The sequence below is a fragment of the Mirounga leonina genome, unplaced genomic scaffold (genome assembly GCF_011800145.1).
Source record: "Mirounga leonina isolate KUSES-001 unplaced genomic scaffold, KU_Mleo_1.0 Mir_168, whole genome shotgun sequence".
Taxonomy (NCBI): Eukaryota; Metazoa; Chordata; class Mammalia; order Carnivora; family Phocidae; genus Mirounga; species Mirounga leonina.
The window spans coordinates 20,146,721-20,162,939 of NW_023270426.1; the positions used below are offsets into that span (position 1 = coordinate 20,146,721).

Sequence of the window (16,219 nt, forward strand, 5' to 3'; positions counted from 1 at the left end):
TTTGAATCGCTACATACGGAAGGCAAAACAGAGCACGTAGCTTGAACCTAACTCAGTTGATTGCCTGCTGAAACAAAAATATGGATTTCTCTGGAGGATTATATACAAGGCCCAAAGTCTACACAACATAACATTCACAATGTCTGGGACAATTCCATATAAAATTCCATATCCCACCATATAAAGAACCAGGAAAATGTGGCCAGTTCTTCAGGGAAAAGACAATGAATGCCAACCCTAAGGTGTCCCATGCATTGGAACTATCAAACAAAGACTTCAAAGAAGCTATTATAACTATGTTCCATTAGGTCAAGAAAAACACATTTGGAATGAATAAAAGGATAGAAGTTCTCAGCAGAGACATAGGACCTATAAAAAAGAGCCAGATGGAAATGTTAAGACTGAAAAATACAAAATCGGAAATTTAAAAATTTATTGATTTCAATAGCAGCTTGGTGATGATGAGAGGGGAAAAAAAACCCTATAAACTTTAAGATAGATCAATGGAAATTACACACTCTGAAGAATAGAGAGAAAAGAAAATCAGAAAAAATGGGAAGAGGCCCAGGGACCTGTGGGAAAGATACTTAAATTTTTAAAAATTTGTTCAGTTTAATTTTTAAAGTTTAATTCTGTAGAGAAGGTATTGTGGAGGTGACATGGAGCAGGAAGGGGGCAATCCTGGGGGACTGGGCACAGGCAGGTCAGGAAGGGGAGGCAGATGGAGATCTGACCCCACCATGGGAGGTCCTGGAGCCACTGCAGGGAAAGGAGAGCCCAAGGATCCCCTACCCACTTTCCACTGTGTGACTTCAGGTGGGCAGCTGTGGCTTGGAGAGGGGCAGATGGTTGCTTAGGGTCACAAACATCGGGAAGGGCTAAGAGTCACAGAACGGAAAGCAAGAAGGGGCAGAAAGAACTCCCAGCTCATGAGAGTCACCAAGAACCCTCACTACCATTGCAGCTCGGTTCCAAAACCCAGCCCCCTCCACATCCTAATAATGTTGTGGAGCAGCCCCCAGGTCAGTCCATGCCCCTCAGGGTGGGAAACCAGAAACAGGGGCTAGGTGGCCCCTCAAAGGTGTCACTGGAGTCCCAGAAGAAGAGGAAAAATCAACTGCAAAAAAAAAAAAAAAAATATTTGAAGAAATAAAGTCTTCCCAGATTTGGTGAAAGACATAAATTGACATATTCTGGAGGCTCTGCAAACCCCCAAAAGGATAAGTTCATTGGAAACGATGCTTAGACACATTATAAACAGCTAAAAATGAAAGATAAAGAAAAATATCATCAAAATAGCTAGAAAAAAACCACACACTACATAGAGTGGAATAATGATCATGGTACATCCATACAGTGAAAAAGCACTTAGTAATAAAAAAGGAACAAACTATTGGTACATGCAAAAACATAGAGGAATCTCACAAGTATTATGCTGTGTAAAAGAAGACAAAGTATAGAGTATTTAATTCTAGTTATGTAAAATTGTAGGAATTATAATCTATATTGACAGAGAACGAATCAGTGGTTGCCTGGAAAGGGAGGGACAGATTATAAAAGTGCATGAGGAAATTGTGGGGACTGATAGAAATGTTTGTTATCCTGATTGTGTACACTTTGGTTTCCCAAGTACGTACATTTGTGAAAACTGGTCAGATCGCATACTTTGAATATCTGCAGTTTGTTGTACTTTAATTAGAACAATAAAGTTGTTAAAATGGGCAAAAGATTAAAAAACTTAACAAACGAAGGTATATAAGTTGACAATATGCACAGGAAAAGATGCTCAACATCATTAGTCATCAATGCAAATTACAACCATAATAATATACCAGTACACACCCACTAGAATGGCAAAGTTTTCAAGTGATGGCAAGAATGGGAAGCAACTAGATCTTTCATACATCAATTGCCACTGGTAATGTAAAATGGTGCAACCTTGCTTTGGAATCCGTTTGGCAGCGTTTTTTGTTTTGTTTTTTTAAATATTTTATTTACTTGAGACAGAGAGAGAGAGAGAGAGAGAAAGTACAAGCGGGGAGGAGGGTCAGAGGGAGAGGGAGAAGCAGACTCTCTGCAGAGCAGGGCTCCATCCCAGGAGCCTGAGATCATGACCTGAGCCGAAGGCAGATGCTTAACTGACCGAGTCACCCAGGCGCCCCAGTTTGGCAGTTTCTTAAGTATATATACACTTACTGTACTATCAAGCTACTCAAATCCTAGGTATCAACCTAAGAGAAACAAAAACTATGCCCACACAAAGTCTTATACGTTACTATTCGTAGCAGCTTTATTGATAATGGAAACACCTGGACTGTCTGTACACTGATGAGTGGATAAGCCAACCATGTTATACCATACAGCGGTGTCTTCCTCCTCCGTAGAAAGGCGCAAACAGAACACCAACACATGGGTGAGTCTTAAAAACAAAATGTTAAGTAAAAGAAGCCGCACACAAAAGTACAGATTGTGTGATTCCGTTCATTCTAGAACAGACAAAATGAACTTACGGCATCAAAACTCAGATCACTTGTTGCTTGGGACTGGGAGGCCAGGGTGGGGGACTCCCTGAAGAGAGGCATTTCTGTATATTAATTTTGGGGTTGTTATGTGGATTTTTAGGTTGTAAGTAATACACATTATGATGTATGTAAACTAGACTTCAATAAAGCTGATTATTAAAAATATGACTATAATGGGGACACCTGGGTGGCCTGAGTTGCCGAGTGTCTGACTCTTTTTTTTTTAGGATTTTTTTTTTTTATTCATTCGAGACACAGAGATACAGAGAGAGAGAGAACATGAGCAAGGGGAGAAGCAGAGGGAGGGGGAGAAGCAGGCCCCCCACTGAGCAGGAGCCCGATGCGGGGCTTGATCCCAGGACCCTGGGATCATGACCTGAGCTGAAGGCAGATGCTTAACCATCTGAGCCACCCAGGCGCCCCCAAGCGTCTGACTCTTGGTTTCTGCTCAGGTTGTGGTTTCAGGGTCACGGGATTGAGCCCTGCCTCGGGCTCTATGCTTGGTTTGGAGTCTGCTTGGGAGTCTGTCTCCCTCTCCCGCTGCCCCTCCTCCTAATCGCTCTCTCTCTCTCCAATAAATAAATAAATTTTAAAAAATAGTAAAAATATGACTGTATAATGAATTACAATCATGATAAAACTAAAGAGCTCAAGACAATTTAGCACTGGTACCAAGAGAGACAAAGAGGAACAGAACCATAAATAATTTTGAGAAACTGACTTGCGTTTACAATAGTTAAGAATTTCGAATGTGGTTACTCTGGTATTTCAAATCAGGTTGGTGGAGGAATACATTATTCATAAATGATGTTGCATCACCATATATAACTCAAAATAGAAAATAGAATTAGAGCCTTATCTATTACCACTTACAAAAAATAAATTCCATGTGGATTAAAGAGTTACATCTACCAAACAAAAAAAGCAAGCTTTAATGGCCCAGGGTGGGGGTGAGGGGGATCCCGGCTGGGTCACCCTGTGCTTGGAGAAGCTTGAGGTCCTGGTGATGGCCGGGTCCCGTGGCCCTGTGCGGTGTGTCCGGGCTCCTGTCTCCAGCCCTAGGGCTAAGGACTACCTCTGAAAGGCCATCCGAGTGCTGAGCCTCAACTCCCCAGACGGTAACACGGCACCATAGTGGTACCATTCCTGACTCGAAGGGCTGTAGCGAGGGCTGCCTGAGGGGAACACCCAGCATGGTAGCTGACAACAAATGCTGGTCTCTTCCCCCGGGGCAGGAGCATCGGCCTGGGACCCAAGCTGGGGATGGTGGCTCTGTGGGGGGAAAGCAGGCGTTCGGCATGAGCACTTCTTCTGTCCTCTCACCTGGTGCTCATGAGTGACTGGGGAAGACCCACAGAGGAGAGGAGGCAGGAGCAGAGAGCCAAACGGGCTGAGGCACCCAGGAAAGGAGGGGTCCAGACAGCCCTCGGCAACAACATGGACCCTTGGGGGGAGCCCTCCTCAGCTTCCACTGGCGGTGCTGGGGCACTCTCTGAGTCTCTGGGCACAAGCCCCCGAGCAAGCTCACTGGCCCTGAGAGCTGATCTGGTTCCCGAAGCTGTCTGCCTCCCCTTTGTTTCCCCCGAGTCTCTGGGGAGAGCTGGATTAAGTGGAATTAGAGGCAGGTGAGGATCACAGGTGTTGGGCGCTGGGACAGGAGTCTCCGTGGTAACGGAGCCATCTGGCTTTCTTGCCTGGCACCAGGCCTTGTGACTTCATGGTAGAATCTTCTCTGACAGGCAGAGGGGAATTTGCCAGGGTGAAGAGCAGGCCAGGAGGAAGGGACCTGCCAAGGGCAGCTTTGTCTTTCTCGCCAGAGTTTAAAGATTAGCCTTGATCATGTCACAACTTGGGGCCACTGCTGGCTCCAGGATGGATGCCAGAGGCGGTGGCCGAGGGACAGCATACGTGGCGTTGGGCACGTGCTGCTTTGCCTAGCCCCTCTGGAGAGTAGGTGGGGGCACACCTGGCCTCCTTCAATCCAGAACCCACTGATGAAGCAGAACCAGGGCCCAGGTGGGGAAGACTCAGGTGTAAGAGAGCCTCTGGGTCAGCACGGCGGGATGGCAGGAAGGGTAAGGCCTCGGGGAACCCAGCCCCTGCAGGGACAGTGCAGCCCTAGTGATGGGCTTCTCCCCATAAGCTGCTCAAGAGGTACTGCCAGGGGAGCCCTGCAAACCTTCATTCTTGTGGCAAATCCCTTCACCCATGCAACCAGCCCTGTGACCCACCATTATGTGGTAGGGTCCTGGGGCTGCCTGAACCAATCATCACCAACTGGGTGGCTTAACACAGCACAAATGCATTCTCGAACAGTTCTGAAGGCAGGTTCCTTCTTGCGGGCTCAAGGAGAATGTGTTCCCTGCCTCTCAGTTTCTGGCGGCTCCTTGCTCTCCTGGCTTGTGGCAGCACCACTCCAGTCTCTGCCCCCAACGTCATATGATGCTCCCTCTGTGTCTGGGTCCAAATTTCTCCCATAAGGACAGCAGTTGTTGGGTTTAGGGCCACCCTAATCCGGTATGACCTCATCTTAACTTGATTGCATCTGCAAAGACTCTACTTCCAAATAAGGTTGCATTCCCAGGGACCCCGGGTACATATCTTGTGCCCCCACACGGTTCAGACCACAATACCACATAGGTCACAGCTTCAGAATAGGGTGGACTTGGCCTCAAACCCTGGCACCGCCTCTAACCTGTCTTGTTTCCTAGGCCCAGCAAAGCTGGAACGGGCCTCCTGTGGATTGTCTGAGAGAGAGGACTGCAGAGGGCCCATGGGGTGTCTAGGGAGTGGTGGAAACTTAGCACAGGGAGCCCTGAGCTGGGCACCAGGACTCAGGGGAAGGGGGCCTGGTCCCTGCTCTTCTGGAGCTCTCAGTCTCTCGGGCCTTGGGCTCTCACCCAGGGTTAGGACTCCCAGTGGGGACTACGCTGGTGAAGCTGCACACAAGGAGTTAGGACCAACACGACCACATGACATGGGATCAGGGAGGGAAACTCAAGGCCAGAGGCCCCAGCAAGGATCAAGAAGGCTAGGGCCAGACCATAAGTCCTTCCTGTGGGACTCAGAGGCCACAGGGTACCCCCCGGACCTCACATGTACCCATGGGCTCTGGGTCTGATCCTGATTGGCAAAGGTGGACAAAGGTTACTGACAGGTGCTCTGGGCTTCTCTGTTCCCTCTGGGCCTGGGGAGTAATTCCTCATTCCCCTCCCCAACCTCCCCACAAGACATGTCTTCCCCTTCCTATTGACATGGAGTCTGGCAAGGACCTTGTTCCTGGCCAAACCCAGTGTAATATTCTCTTTCTTCCTCCTTTTCTCCCTCCCTCCCACCTTCCTTTCCTTTATTCCAATATTTGGTATCTGCCATGTGCCAGGGCTGTTCTAGGTCCGGAGGATGCAGAAGACAGATGGGCATTGCCTCAGTGGAATTTGTAACTAGTAAGATGAGAGATATTAATAAGTAACCATGCAGATGAATGTTTCATAGCAGAGGAGTGGGTGCTCTGAATGAGGGGCATCAGGGTGGTGGGAGTCAACAACAGAGTGATGCGGCTAAGTCAGAGAAGTGCAGAGAGTGGCCTGGAGCCAAGGGCTGAAGTTGTTAACCAGGGAAAGGAGAAGGAAGAGATTCTAGGCAGGAGCATTAGCAAAGGCCCTGAGGCGGGAGGCTCCTTGGCGGGTGAGAAGGACCAAGAGGTCTGTGTGGCTGGACTGGACAGTGAAGGGAATTTGAGATGACTGAGAGTTAGCAGATTAGCCCAGTCATTTGTTGGAAAAGTATCAGTTGCATGCCTGCCATGAGCCAGGAGCATCAGACAGACAAGACCACCACACACCAGAACAGGCAGACCACAGAGCAAGAACATTCCAGTGTGGGAGATGTGAGGGGTGAAGTGATCAGGACTCAAGGCAGGGGTGGGGAGATGCAGGGGTAGCTCCTCTGAACTGAGAGGTGAAAGGCAGATCTGGGCATAGGCTCTAAAGCTGGGCCAAGCTGGGTGTGACCGAGGAAGGGCAAGGAGACTGGTGTGTACAGAGTGGAGCGAGCAGGGGAGAGGGACGCAAGGCCGGCTGCAGATGCTGGTGGGGTCAGGTCCTCCAGGGCTCTTGGGTAACCTACTCACGGCTGGCCAGCACCGCTGGGCTCTAACAAAGGAGAGCTGCACTCAGGTTTATGCTTTGGAAAGCAAGACCCCTCTGGCCTCCAGTGTCGGCAGGAACGGGGACGAAGCTCGGGGGCAGGGAAGCTGGGCTGCCGTAACAGGTGGAACCCCTTTCTCTTCCCAGTCACCCCAGAAGAGCTGTGAGTCTGATCCCAGGGTCTCGGTCTCCCAGAGCCTCCTGGAGGAGGACGGCCCAGAGCCCCTGTCCCAGCACCTCCAGGCCAGTAGCCTCGACCTCTCGCATGGGCCCCTGGTGGCCTCGGAGTACCTGCCCTTCTTCCGCACCTACGGGAAGCTCCTGGCTGTGGAGGAGCCCGCCCCACTGCGCGAGGTTGGCAGGGACCGAGGCAGAAACCAGAACATCAGAGAGGTGCCATTCCCTGAGGACCCAGAACCGCCCAGCGGGTTCTTCCCCTACTATCGCTCCAAGGAGGAGAGTTTTCCCAGCCTGGTCCTTCCTGGCAGGTCATGTGGGGGCTCCCGAGACCCACGCACAAGGGAAGAGGCCCTGGCTGGCTGCTTCTGCAGCATGACCGTCAGCTGCGGGTGCTCTGTGAGTGGGGGGCGGGTGGGGGAAGAGGAGCAGCCCCAGGCCCCCTGGCATCCTTCAGACCTCTGTCCAGAGGTCTGGGACCCCACCCAGCAAGCCAGGCCAGTACCCGTGCCGAGGTCCTGCAGTTGCCAGCGACCCGGATTTCTGGCCGAACCTGCAAGCCTGGCTCACCATCATCTTGTCTCCTTCCCATACAGGCAGTCTCGGCAAGCCCGGGCACCATCCCCGCGTCCTTACGTTCTCCGCCCTGCTGCCCCATCCTGCTGGTCTCGGCAGGCCACTCCCATGACAGCAGGCTGGCTGTCCCTCTCTCCAGGGATGCTGGCTTCAGGGGCCACGGCCTTTGTGCCTCGGGACCCATGCTGCGCTACAGAACCCCTGGGGAGGAGCTGTACTCCAGCCCTGGGCCTCCTTCCTCCCCGTCAGGGGGCCGGGAGCCCACGGGGAGCTGCCCAGGCCTGGTGCAGCCACAGTGTGAGGGAGTGGAGCTGGTAGCAGCAGGAGAATGGGCCCCGGTACCTGCTCATCAGCAAAAGGTGAAGGTGGCTGGGGGCGAGGCTCCCAAACTGGCCTGGGACCCTCTGCCTCGGTGCCTATGACCTGCAGAGTGGGCAGGAGGATCCCGACGGCTGGCAGGCCCTTCCATCCCCTCTCAGTCTACTTCGGCGGGGGGCAAACACGGGACCCTGTGCCCTGCCGATGGGCAGCTCCATACCAGGGTCCCACTCGGCAGGCCTGGGGGCTGCCTTCTCTTCGGGGAATGGAGGGGAGATGCTCAGCCTTGCCCCACGACCCCACAGCCTCAGGAAGTGGCCCCACAGCCCTGGGGGCTCCCTTGGCCCTCCTAGCCAGAAAAACTGCCTGATGACAAATGGAGAGCATCAGCCCCAAAAGGGGCTCCACCGAGGGGATGTCAGCCTGGCCCAGCACTCGGACCTCCCCACGGTCCTGGTTCTGCTCTAGCCTGCCCCAAGCTCAGAGGGAGGGAGCAGGGTCCATGGAACAACCGAGGGATACAGACCAGAGACTAAGTTGCAAGGGTTGCAACTGATGCCCTAACGGGAGAAATTTGCTTTGGAGAAATACGTGCAGCTTCCATGTATGGAGCATTTGCTATGGGTTAGGGATAGACGCTGTGTCCACTCCATCCTCCCAATGAAGGAACAGGCTCAGAGAGGTAGGCTGCATGCCTGGGCTCATACAGCTCACAAACAGCGGGCTGGGATTCATACCTGGGTCTGTCTGTCCTCGGGGCCTGAGTACTTAAAACCCTTTCCTCTACACCCCTCCTCAGTGAGTCTCCACACAGCAAGGAAAGGGCCAGCGACCCCCTGTCAAGCTTCCTGGAGGCCATCCCACAGGCCTTCCCTCCCTGCCCCCTTTCCTTCCCTGGCTTATGGCGCTTGGGAGTAGCAAGCAGAGGAAAGCAACATAACACACGGCTACCGAAGACCTGCCTCCCTGACCTCTGCGGGTAAGATGTCCTCGTGCCCCAGCCTGGCCCCAAACGCCAGGCTCACCCCCTGCCACAGCAGATGGCCCCGAGGCTGAAGCACGCGGTTACGATGACAGGACTCCCCCCCCTCCCCCGGGGCAGTGAGCCGTGCCTCCTATTCGAAGCAGTCTCTTGGTACCCACGTTCACCCTCTCTGTCCCGTGGCACTCGTTTCATGCTCCCACCCCTCCCCTGTGATGGCTGGATCCCTGTCCCTCCACCCAGCAGGACACCCTCCCCTGCTGCCCCATCTGCCCGAGGATGGCAAAGTTGAGAGGACGCGCGCGAGGAATCAGGCGGCCGTACTTCGGTTACCTCCAAGAATTGCTTTTTTAAAAAATGCACTTTTTAAAAAAATTTCTGAGCCACTCATATGATTTCCCTTCGCGCTGGGCTGACAGTAGGGTGAAGACATTCAGTGCCCTTGCTGGAAGACTCCTTGGCTTTGTTCTTGGAGGGGGTGACTGGTCTTTCCCCCTTCCGTGTCCCACAGGGCCGGGTCCAGCCAGCGGGTGTCCCTGGGCTCTCGTCGCCCTTAGAGAAATGGACTGGGCTGGGAAGTGTCTGGCTGCCTCTTAGAAACGGGGGCCACTCTCCCCTGGGCCAGTCCAAGCTGGGGTGGCCGTGTGGCTTCCTGTCCCCACGCGGGCGGCCTCCCAAGCATCAGCAGGGCCCCCCCGCCAGTGCTCCCGAAGGAGCTGGACGAACGTGAGTGGCTCGCGTGCCCAAGAAAACCGCCAGTGTTTCGGGACGGAGAGTTTTCTGGAGTGAGCAGTTTGCAGGAAGGATCTGGGGCAAGAGACGACCAGGGTGAGGGAATGGGCTTATCTGGAAGAGCAGTCTGCTTGCTGCTCGTCAGTCCAGCCGGCATCGGCTGGGAGTTCTGTGCTGGCACAAACACATGCACGAACACATGTCAGGACACAGAGGCCGTAACAAGGGTAAGCGCCACCTCGCTGCCGTTGTTTACCCTGTGCCAGCCCGGGGCTGAACACTTCACGTGCAATGAGGAGGAGTTAAGAACGATTTCGTTTAGGGGCGCCTGGGTGGCTCAGTCATTGAGCCTCCTGCCTTCGGCTCAGGTCATGATCCCGGCGTGCTGGGATCGAGCCCCAAGTCAGGCTTCCTGCTCCGCGGGGGAGTCTGCCGCTCCCTCTGCCCCTCCCCTGCTCATGCTTTCTCGCTCCCCCTCTCTCAAATAAATAAATGAAAAAATCTTAAAATACAATATAAAAAAAAAAGAATGATTCTTTTAGGCATGATTGGCGCTCCCATTTCACAGATGAGAAGGTCTAGGCGCAGGTTGATTAAATGGCCGAGTGAAGAACCCAGAGCCAGAAAATAGTAGAGCCAGGCTGTGAACAGATCTCAGCTGGACCCCATGCGTTTGACCGTTATGCTTAGACCATAGTGAACATTACATTACGCTTACGTTACTTCTATTAGATCTCGAATTCTCTGTAATAAGTCATCTCAGTGGCTTCAGATAATGACATACCTGTATTTTCTCCCAGTTGTGAGGGTCGGGAACCTGGCAGCATCTTGGCTGGGTGGCTCTGGCTGGGGTTTCTCGTGAAGTTGCGGTCAGGGTATCGGCCAGGGCTGTGGTCACCCGAAGGCTTGACGGGGGCTGGAGGCTCTGCTTGCTCGCTCTCACAGCTGGACTCTTCCCACCTAGCCTCACGAGTCCCGGATTGTCACCTTCGGCATACTCTGTGGGTCACGCAGATGAGCTGTCATTCAGTGTGGAAAGAGACCTCACAAGGGCATGAATGTAAGTGCTGGGGGTCCTCCTGGACACTGGCCACCGAAATGCTGTCATACAAGGTCCAGAGCCCGATCCTGGTGACTCACAGGGGGAGCGAGCTCGTTCACTGAGGCCGGTGTGCAGGAGGGAGAAGGTGGGGCTGTGGCCGGCTGACGTCACAGGGGAGCTGCCGCAGGACCACGCGGGTGTGGGCCAGTGGGTGGCTTCCCTGCTGCCCCGGCCCCAAGGGGCCTTGTAGTGGGCCTGAGCCTCCTCCCTGGCCGCAGGTTTTGTCACTTAGCAAATCTTTCTTTTAGAGAAAATATAATCCATATGGTTTGGGATTTTGTTCTTTTAAAGTTTTCCTTTGTACTTTGTACAGAATTGAGATGTCTTTGGAGTCCTTTAAAATCTCTCCTCTCTTAACAACCAGAAGTCTGCTCTTTGCCACGTTCACAGGGACCCTGGAGCAGAGAACAATGGGATTTGGGTGGGTTCAGAGCTGGAGGTCTGGTCACACCCTGTGTCTTTCCTTAAGGCGATGCGTAGCAAGTAAGAAGGCCTGTGCTGTCCCTGGGTTCGAATCCCTGCCCACCTGTCCCCTGGCCCCGTTCCCCAGTCCTGGCCACCACCCTCACGCAGAGGGCATTTGGTTGTGCGTGTCCTGGGGTGACGGTGAACTGCCCAGGCAGGTGTGGAGAGGGAGACCACAGCCCTTCTGAGACGCTTGACCAGCACAGGCCTCCGCTTTCCCTGGACAAGATGAGCAGGTCCTCGCTGAGAGCAGAAGCTGGTTTGCAAGGAGCCCAAGCCCTCCTCAGCGTGGGTCAGGGAGGTTTGTCTCGGTGAGATGCAGATGGCTGCAAGACGGGTCCTCTGTCCACTCACAGGGAGCAGCACAAAGCCTGAGGACCACCTATAGTCACTTTGCTGGCCAAGGTCCTCCACCATCAGACCCCCAGCCTTCAGCCTCCCCTCCCACAGCAAGGAGCCTCTTCAGGGTCTCCTGCCTTCCCTGACTGGCATTGTTCAGGCTCTTGCCTCCGCCCACCTGCCTTCTCTACTACCTTCATGGGTCAAAACCCAGGTTGTCTCTTTAGGATCCGCTCAGATGTCACCTCCTTCCTGCGGCTTCTGAGTCTGCCCTCGAGACTTTCTTCTGTCCCTCCTGGCCTGAATTCTTTACAGGTCATCCAGAGTATGGGGTTTCCTGGCCTCCCCCCAGGACCCTGTAGCTGATGTTTGAAGAATGCATGATAGGGGAGACCCTCCCACATGGCAGAGCTGGGGCAAACGTCTTCAACACAAACTTCCCTCCTGAGTCAGCAGCTCAAGCCTTCTGCATCCCCGGCAGGTTGGTCCCCAGTAGGTGTTTAGCCGGGACTTTGGGATGTGGTCTCAACTGCTGTACTGGATCCTTCCACCCCTCCTCCCATGCCCCTTTCCTCTTGCAGAAACCAGTCCACTCTAGATCTACCTGGGCCCCTGACCTGCCTAGCCTCCACCTGTCCTGGGCACCAGCCCACTGATGTCCATCAGTTGAGAAGAAAAGCCCAAGGTGGACCAGGCTTTCCTTGCTCTCAGAGGCGCACAGAACCAGCTCGGCCCATGGGAGTCTGTCAGGGAGGACAGGACAGAGGGTATCCCAGGGCATTCCCCATGATTACTGGGGCATCTGCTCCAGAAGCCCTAAGAATATGAGTGTGGTTGGCAAATGTTCATACCATCTTATTGATGGTGGAGAAACTAAAGCCCAGAAGTTAGGACATTTATGCAGATGGGCCAGGGCAGGGATGGGGGCAAGCAAGGGCTTTGGAGAAAGTCACCTCAACTTTCTGAGTCTTAGCCAAGAGGCAGCACCTTGGTTAAGAGCTGGGCCCTGGAGTCATACAGCAGGTGTATAATCAATCCTCCATTCACTGGCTGTGTGGCTTTGGGGAAATTGCGTAACCTCCCTGAACCTTACTCCTTTCACCTATAAAATGGGGAATTTCCTCACAGAATAAAATGAGATGTTATAGGTGGAGCATATAGTACTGGGCCAGCTTGGAGCCCTGGTTTAAAAAAAAAAAAAAAAAGACCCTGGTATATTCAAGGTCTTGATAACTGGGGCATTCTCCCTCCAAGAACAGTCAGCTTGGAAAAGCCTCAGATGGATCCTCCTCAGTCCTCTCAGAAGTCCTCTCTGGCACGTTCAGATTCCTCTGAGCCTCCCAGGTCAGCTCCTCTTTCACTGCCCAAGTGTATGCTCTGCCAGCCCCGGGCCGAGGAATCTGGGCCCAGAAACTCCCCCTGGGGCCGCCAAGCTGGTTTTTTCCTCCCGGGATCCCAAGTGCTGGACGGCAGCGCCCTCTGCTGGCACATCTTGACAAGACACCCAGAGCTGGTGTCGCTGCGGCCCAGAATTTCATACTTTTTGGATACTGCCTAAGACGGAAGTCATCTGTACTCTCCAAAAGACAGAAGGGGAAACTGAGGCCTGGACTTGCCCACGGGGCCCAGGGAGGCAGCAGCAGCACCAGAAGTAGAGCCCAGGCCACCCAGTCTTCCAGTGGCTGCTTTGCCCCCCTGCACAGCCCTGCAACTCTGTTTCTTAACTTGGAGTCAAATTGAATTGCTGCTGGACCAAATACAGTCTGAACATGCTCTGAATAGACTTTCTCAAAGAACTGTCAATAAAGGAGGGAACGTTGCCCCAAATGAGAAGCTCGAACAGCACCTTAAAAATCACCGTAGGGGCTCTTTTCTCTTTCCATTAGAGTCAGGGAGGGATCCAGAGAGCTCCTACTGTCTGAGGCCAGTACAGGATGGATGCAACAGGTGCAAATGCCCAAAGAAAAAGACAACATACACATGTGTTTCCACTCCATTCATTTGCATTCAGCAGTCAGGAAGTCCTATTCATCTGCTCCGTGGCCGAGGCTTAGGATGCCGTGGCGGTGGATGAGTCAGAAGAGTCCTATGCTCCCAGGCGTCCCAGGCATTGCTCGAGGACTGACCAACATGGTAAGGGGTGGAATGAGAAACAGGGATGCCTCAAGAGGGACAAGGGCTTGACCTTGGCCCAGGGGTCTGGGGAGGCCTCTAGGAAGAGGACGTTTCACCTTAGGCCTGAAGGGAGTAGAAGCTCTCCTCCAGAAATGCAAGAGGAGGGAGCCACAAGCAGGAGTGGTTAGTGCAAAGGTCCTGAGGTGGAAAAACATCTGGTAGCTTTGAGGGCCTGAAAGGAGCCAGGCTTCTGTGACATGCCAAGAAAGGCCCAGGGCCTCATCTGCTCTGCCTTGTATCTGGACCCTGTCTTAAGCTGTCGGCAGTCAGCAGGCCTTTCTGACTTCTGCTCCACAGCCTTCCCCATTTAAGGCCCACTGAGTGGTGGCTGTCCACTGGGCCTGTGCCAGGTGCTGCAGGCTTACAGGAGAATAAGGCAGCACCCTGTTCTCAGGAAGACAGACTAATCTTTAGAGGGTGGTAGCCGTGATATGGATATGCCCGAGATGTTCTGGAAACACACCGGGGAGAGAGCAGATCCAGTGTGGAGTGGGGTGGTGAGTGCTTCATGGAAGGCATGTCAGGAGAAGGTGGGGGCTGAGCTGAGTCTCAAAGGAGTCAGGTACAGGGGTTAGCCAGGGAAGCAGAGGAGAGGGTGTTTGTAATAGGAGAACATGTGTGCACGGTTGCATGCAGAAAGCAGGTGGGGTTTGGGGGGCACACTGCCCAGCTGGGGCTCCAGCCTGAGGGGAGGTGGTAGGAAGTAAGAAGTGGAAAGGCCGCCAGACCCAGGCCCGCAGACCCTTGCATGCCAAGCTGGGGTGTTGGAATTATGCTCAAGGCCATGGGGAGTCATGGGAGGTCCCTCAGCAGAGGAGGGCTGGAGCAGATGGAAGGTTTCAGAATTTCACTGCGGTAGTGGCTAGAGGCTAGACAGGGGACGGGGCAGAGCATCTCTGTCACCCTGATGCAGGCACACAGTGGTACAGACCTGAGCTCGGCCACATAGGGAGAGGTCAGAAAGGGCTGGGCGTCAGGGCCACGGAGGAGATGGCTGATGGCATGAGGCCTGGGGCAGAGAGAGGAATCAGACCACATCCAGGGTCTGGCTTGGGTGACGGCTGGGTGGGGAAAGAGGAATACTTTGGGAGTTACAGAGTTCAAGGGACGTGTCACATTAGAGATGATGTGGGGCCTCCCAGGTGGCGGAGTTGAGTAAAGAAAGGTGTGTGAAGTCTGAGTGGGAGATGGGATGTGGCTCTTGTGAGCAGAGAGGCGCGGGCGTGGTTGGGACAGGGGGTCCATGAGGGCCCCGAGAAACCCCGCACGGAGGGCCACACAGGGGAGGAAGCACCAAGGAGGGAGAGCGGGACAGCAGAGAAGGGGAGAAGAGCTGAGCGGGGGGGGGGCGGGCTTCCAGAAGGCGGGGCCACAGCCGCAGGCCATGGGGCAGGAGTCCGCTGACCCAGGACTGCGCTGCTCAGGCAAGGCCCGTGGGGAGGGAGGGCTTGGCTGGGAGAGCCTTGAGGAGACGGAGCCGTGAGGCTGGAGAGACGCAGTGCAGGCGCCCAGAGCCTGAGGCCTGGAGGCCGTCCCTGACAGCTGCCTGGCACACAGCTCCCTCCCAGGGCTCTCACCGTCACCTCCCTGTGGGCAACCCAAACTGCCTCCTCTCTGTCAGCTCCCAAGAGCGGAGACTGGCCCATAGCTGGGGCTCAGGGAAGTCGTCCCCTGAAAAGGCGAAGGAGAGGTGGGAAGTGGGCCGCAGGTGGTCAGAGGTTAGCAGCCCGTCCCGCGTGTGTACCCCACGGCAGCAGGAAATGCTCCAGGAGGGTACCTCTCAGGAAGAGTTGAGGGAGAGAGGAAATGGGGATTTTTCTGGCCCTAGCAACCCAGGGAACTGACCGCTCTGTGCCTCAGTTTCCCTACCCGCTCCCTCCCAAGGGTAGAATATAAATGCGTATGGCAGCATTCCAAATGCTCCCAAGCAGGGAAGCCAGGAGTCAGCCACAGACCAGACCCCCTCCCCAGAGTGAGCATTCGGCCAGGTCCCCCGGCCTAGTGGTCTGGGATGCTCCAGGCCTGCCCCTTGACTGCCACTAGACCTGGGTCCTCCCCCTGCCTGTCGGGTGAGGTGCCTCATGCGCAGGTTGGTGGCACACATTTGGGAATGGAGCACAGTGGTGTATTCTGGAAAGGAGCCCACACCTTCCATTCTGTTGCACTCATTAGCAGTTTAAGCAGTAGCTTTCGGGGCCACTGCCTGCCACCTCAGGACCTGCCAGTTACTGCTGACATGGGACTGAGGAATGACAACCGGCCTGGGGGTCCTCCAAGAGAGTGGGCCTTCCCACCTGTTGACTTGCTCAGTGGTGAACTCACAGAAAGGCCACTCTTGGGAGACCTTTCATTTCTTAGAACTGTCCCAGCACATACCCCAGACCTGGTAGGCGGGGCATAGCTTGGGGGTCAGTGCTGATGGTGAGCCCTGACTCCTCAGCAGGCTTCTAGGCCCTTCTCAGCAAGCCTCAGTGGTCAGACTTCGTCTTGCTTTGGAAGGAGGCGGCCTGGGTGGTGGCAGCATGATGGCCTGGGTGAGGTGATATGGACGTGTCAGCGGGAGAAGAGCGGGCCCAGCAGAGGCCCCTTCTTCTAGACCATACCCTCACGATGTGGGGGTGCCAAGGCTGGGGTCCTGCTGGAAGTTAGCATCAAATCACCTTCCTTCTTGGAAGGAGGTCAGGGA

General features: G+C 54.2%; 1 protein-coding gene across 1 annotated transcript; it reads left to right on the plus strand.

Annotated features, from left to right (window-relative positions):
* Window positions 1–6,324: 6,324 nt before the first annotated feature.
* LOC118017101 lies at window positions 6,325–7,738 on the plus strand. Its single transcript, XM_035015041.1, is given in 5 exon segments — window positions 6,325–6,408; window positions 6,815–7,021; window positions 7,076–7,501; window positions 7,504–7,677; window positions 7,679–7,738. Coding segments are annotated over 5 exon segments (951 nt in total).
* The last annotated feature ends 8,481 nt before the right edge of the window (window positions 7,739–16,219 follow it).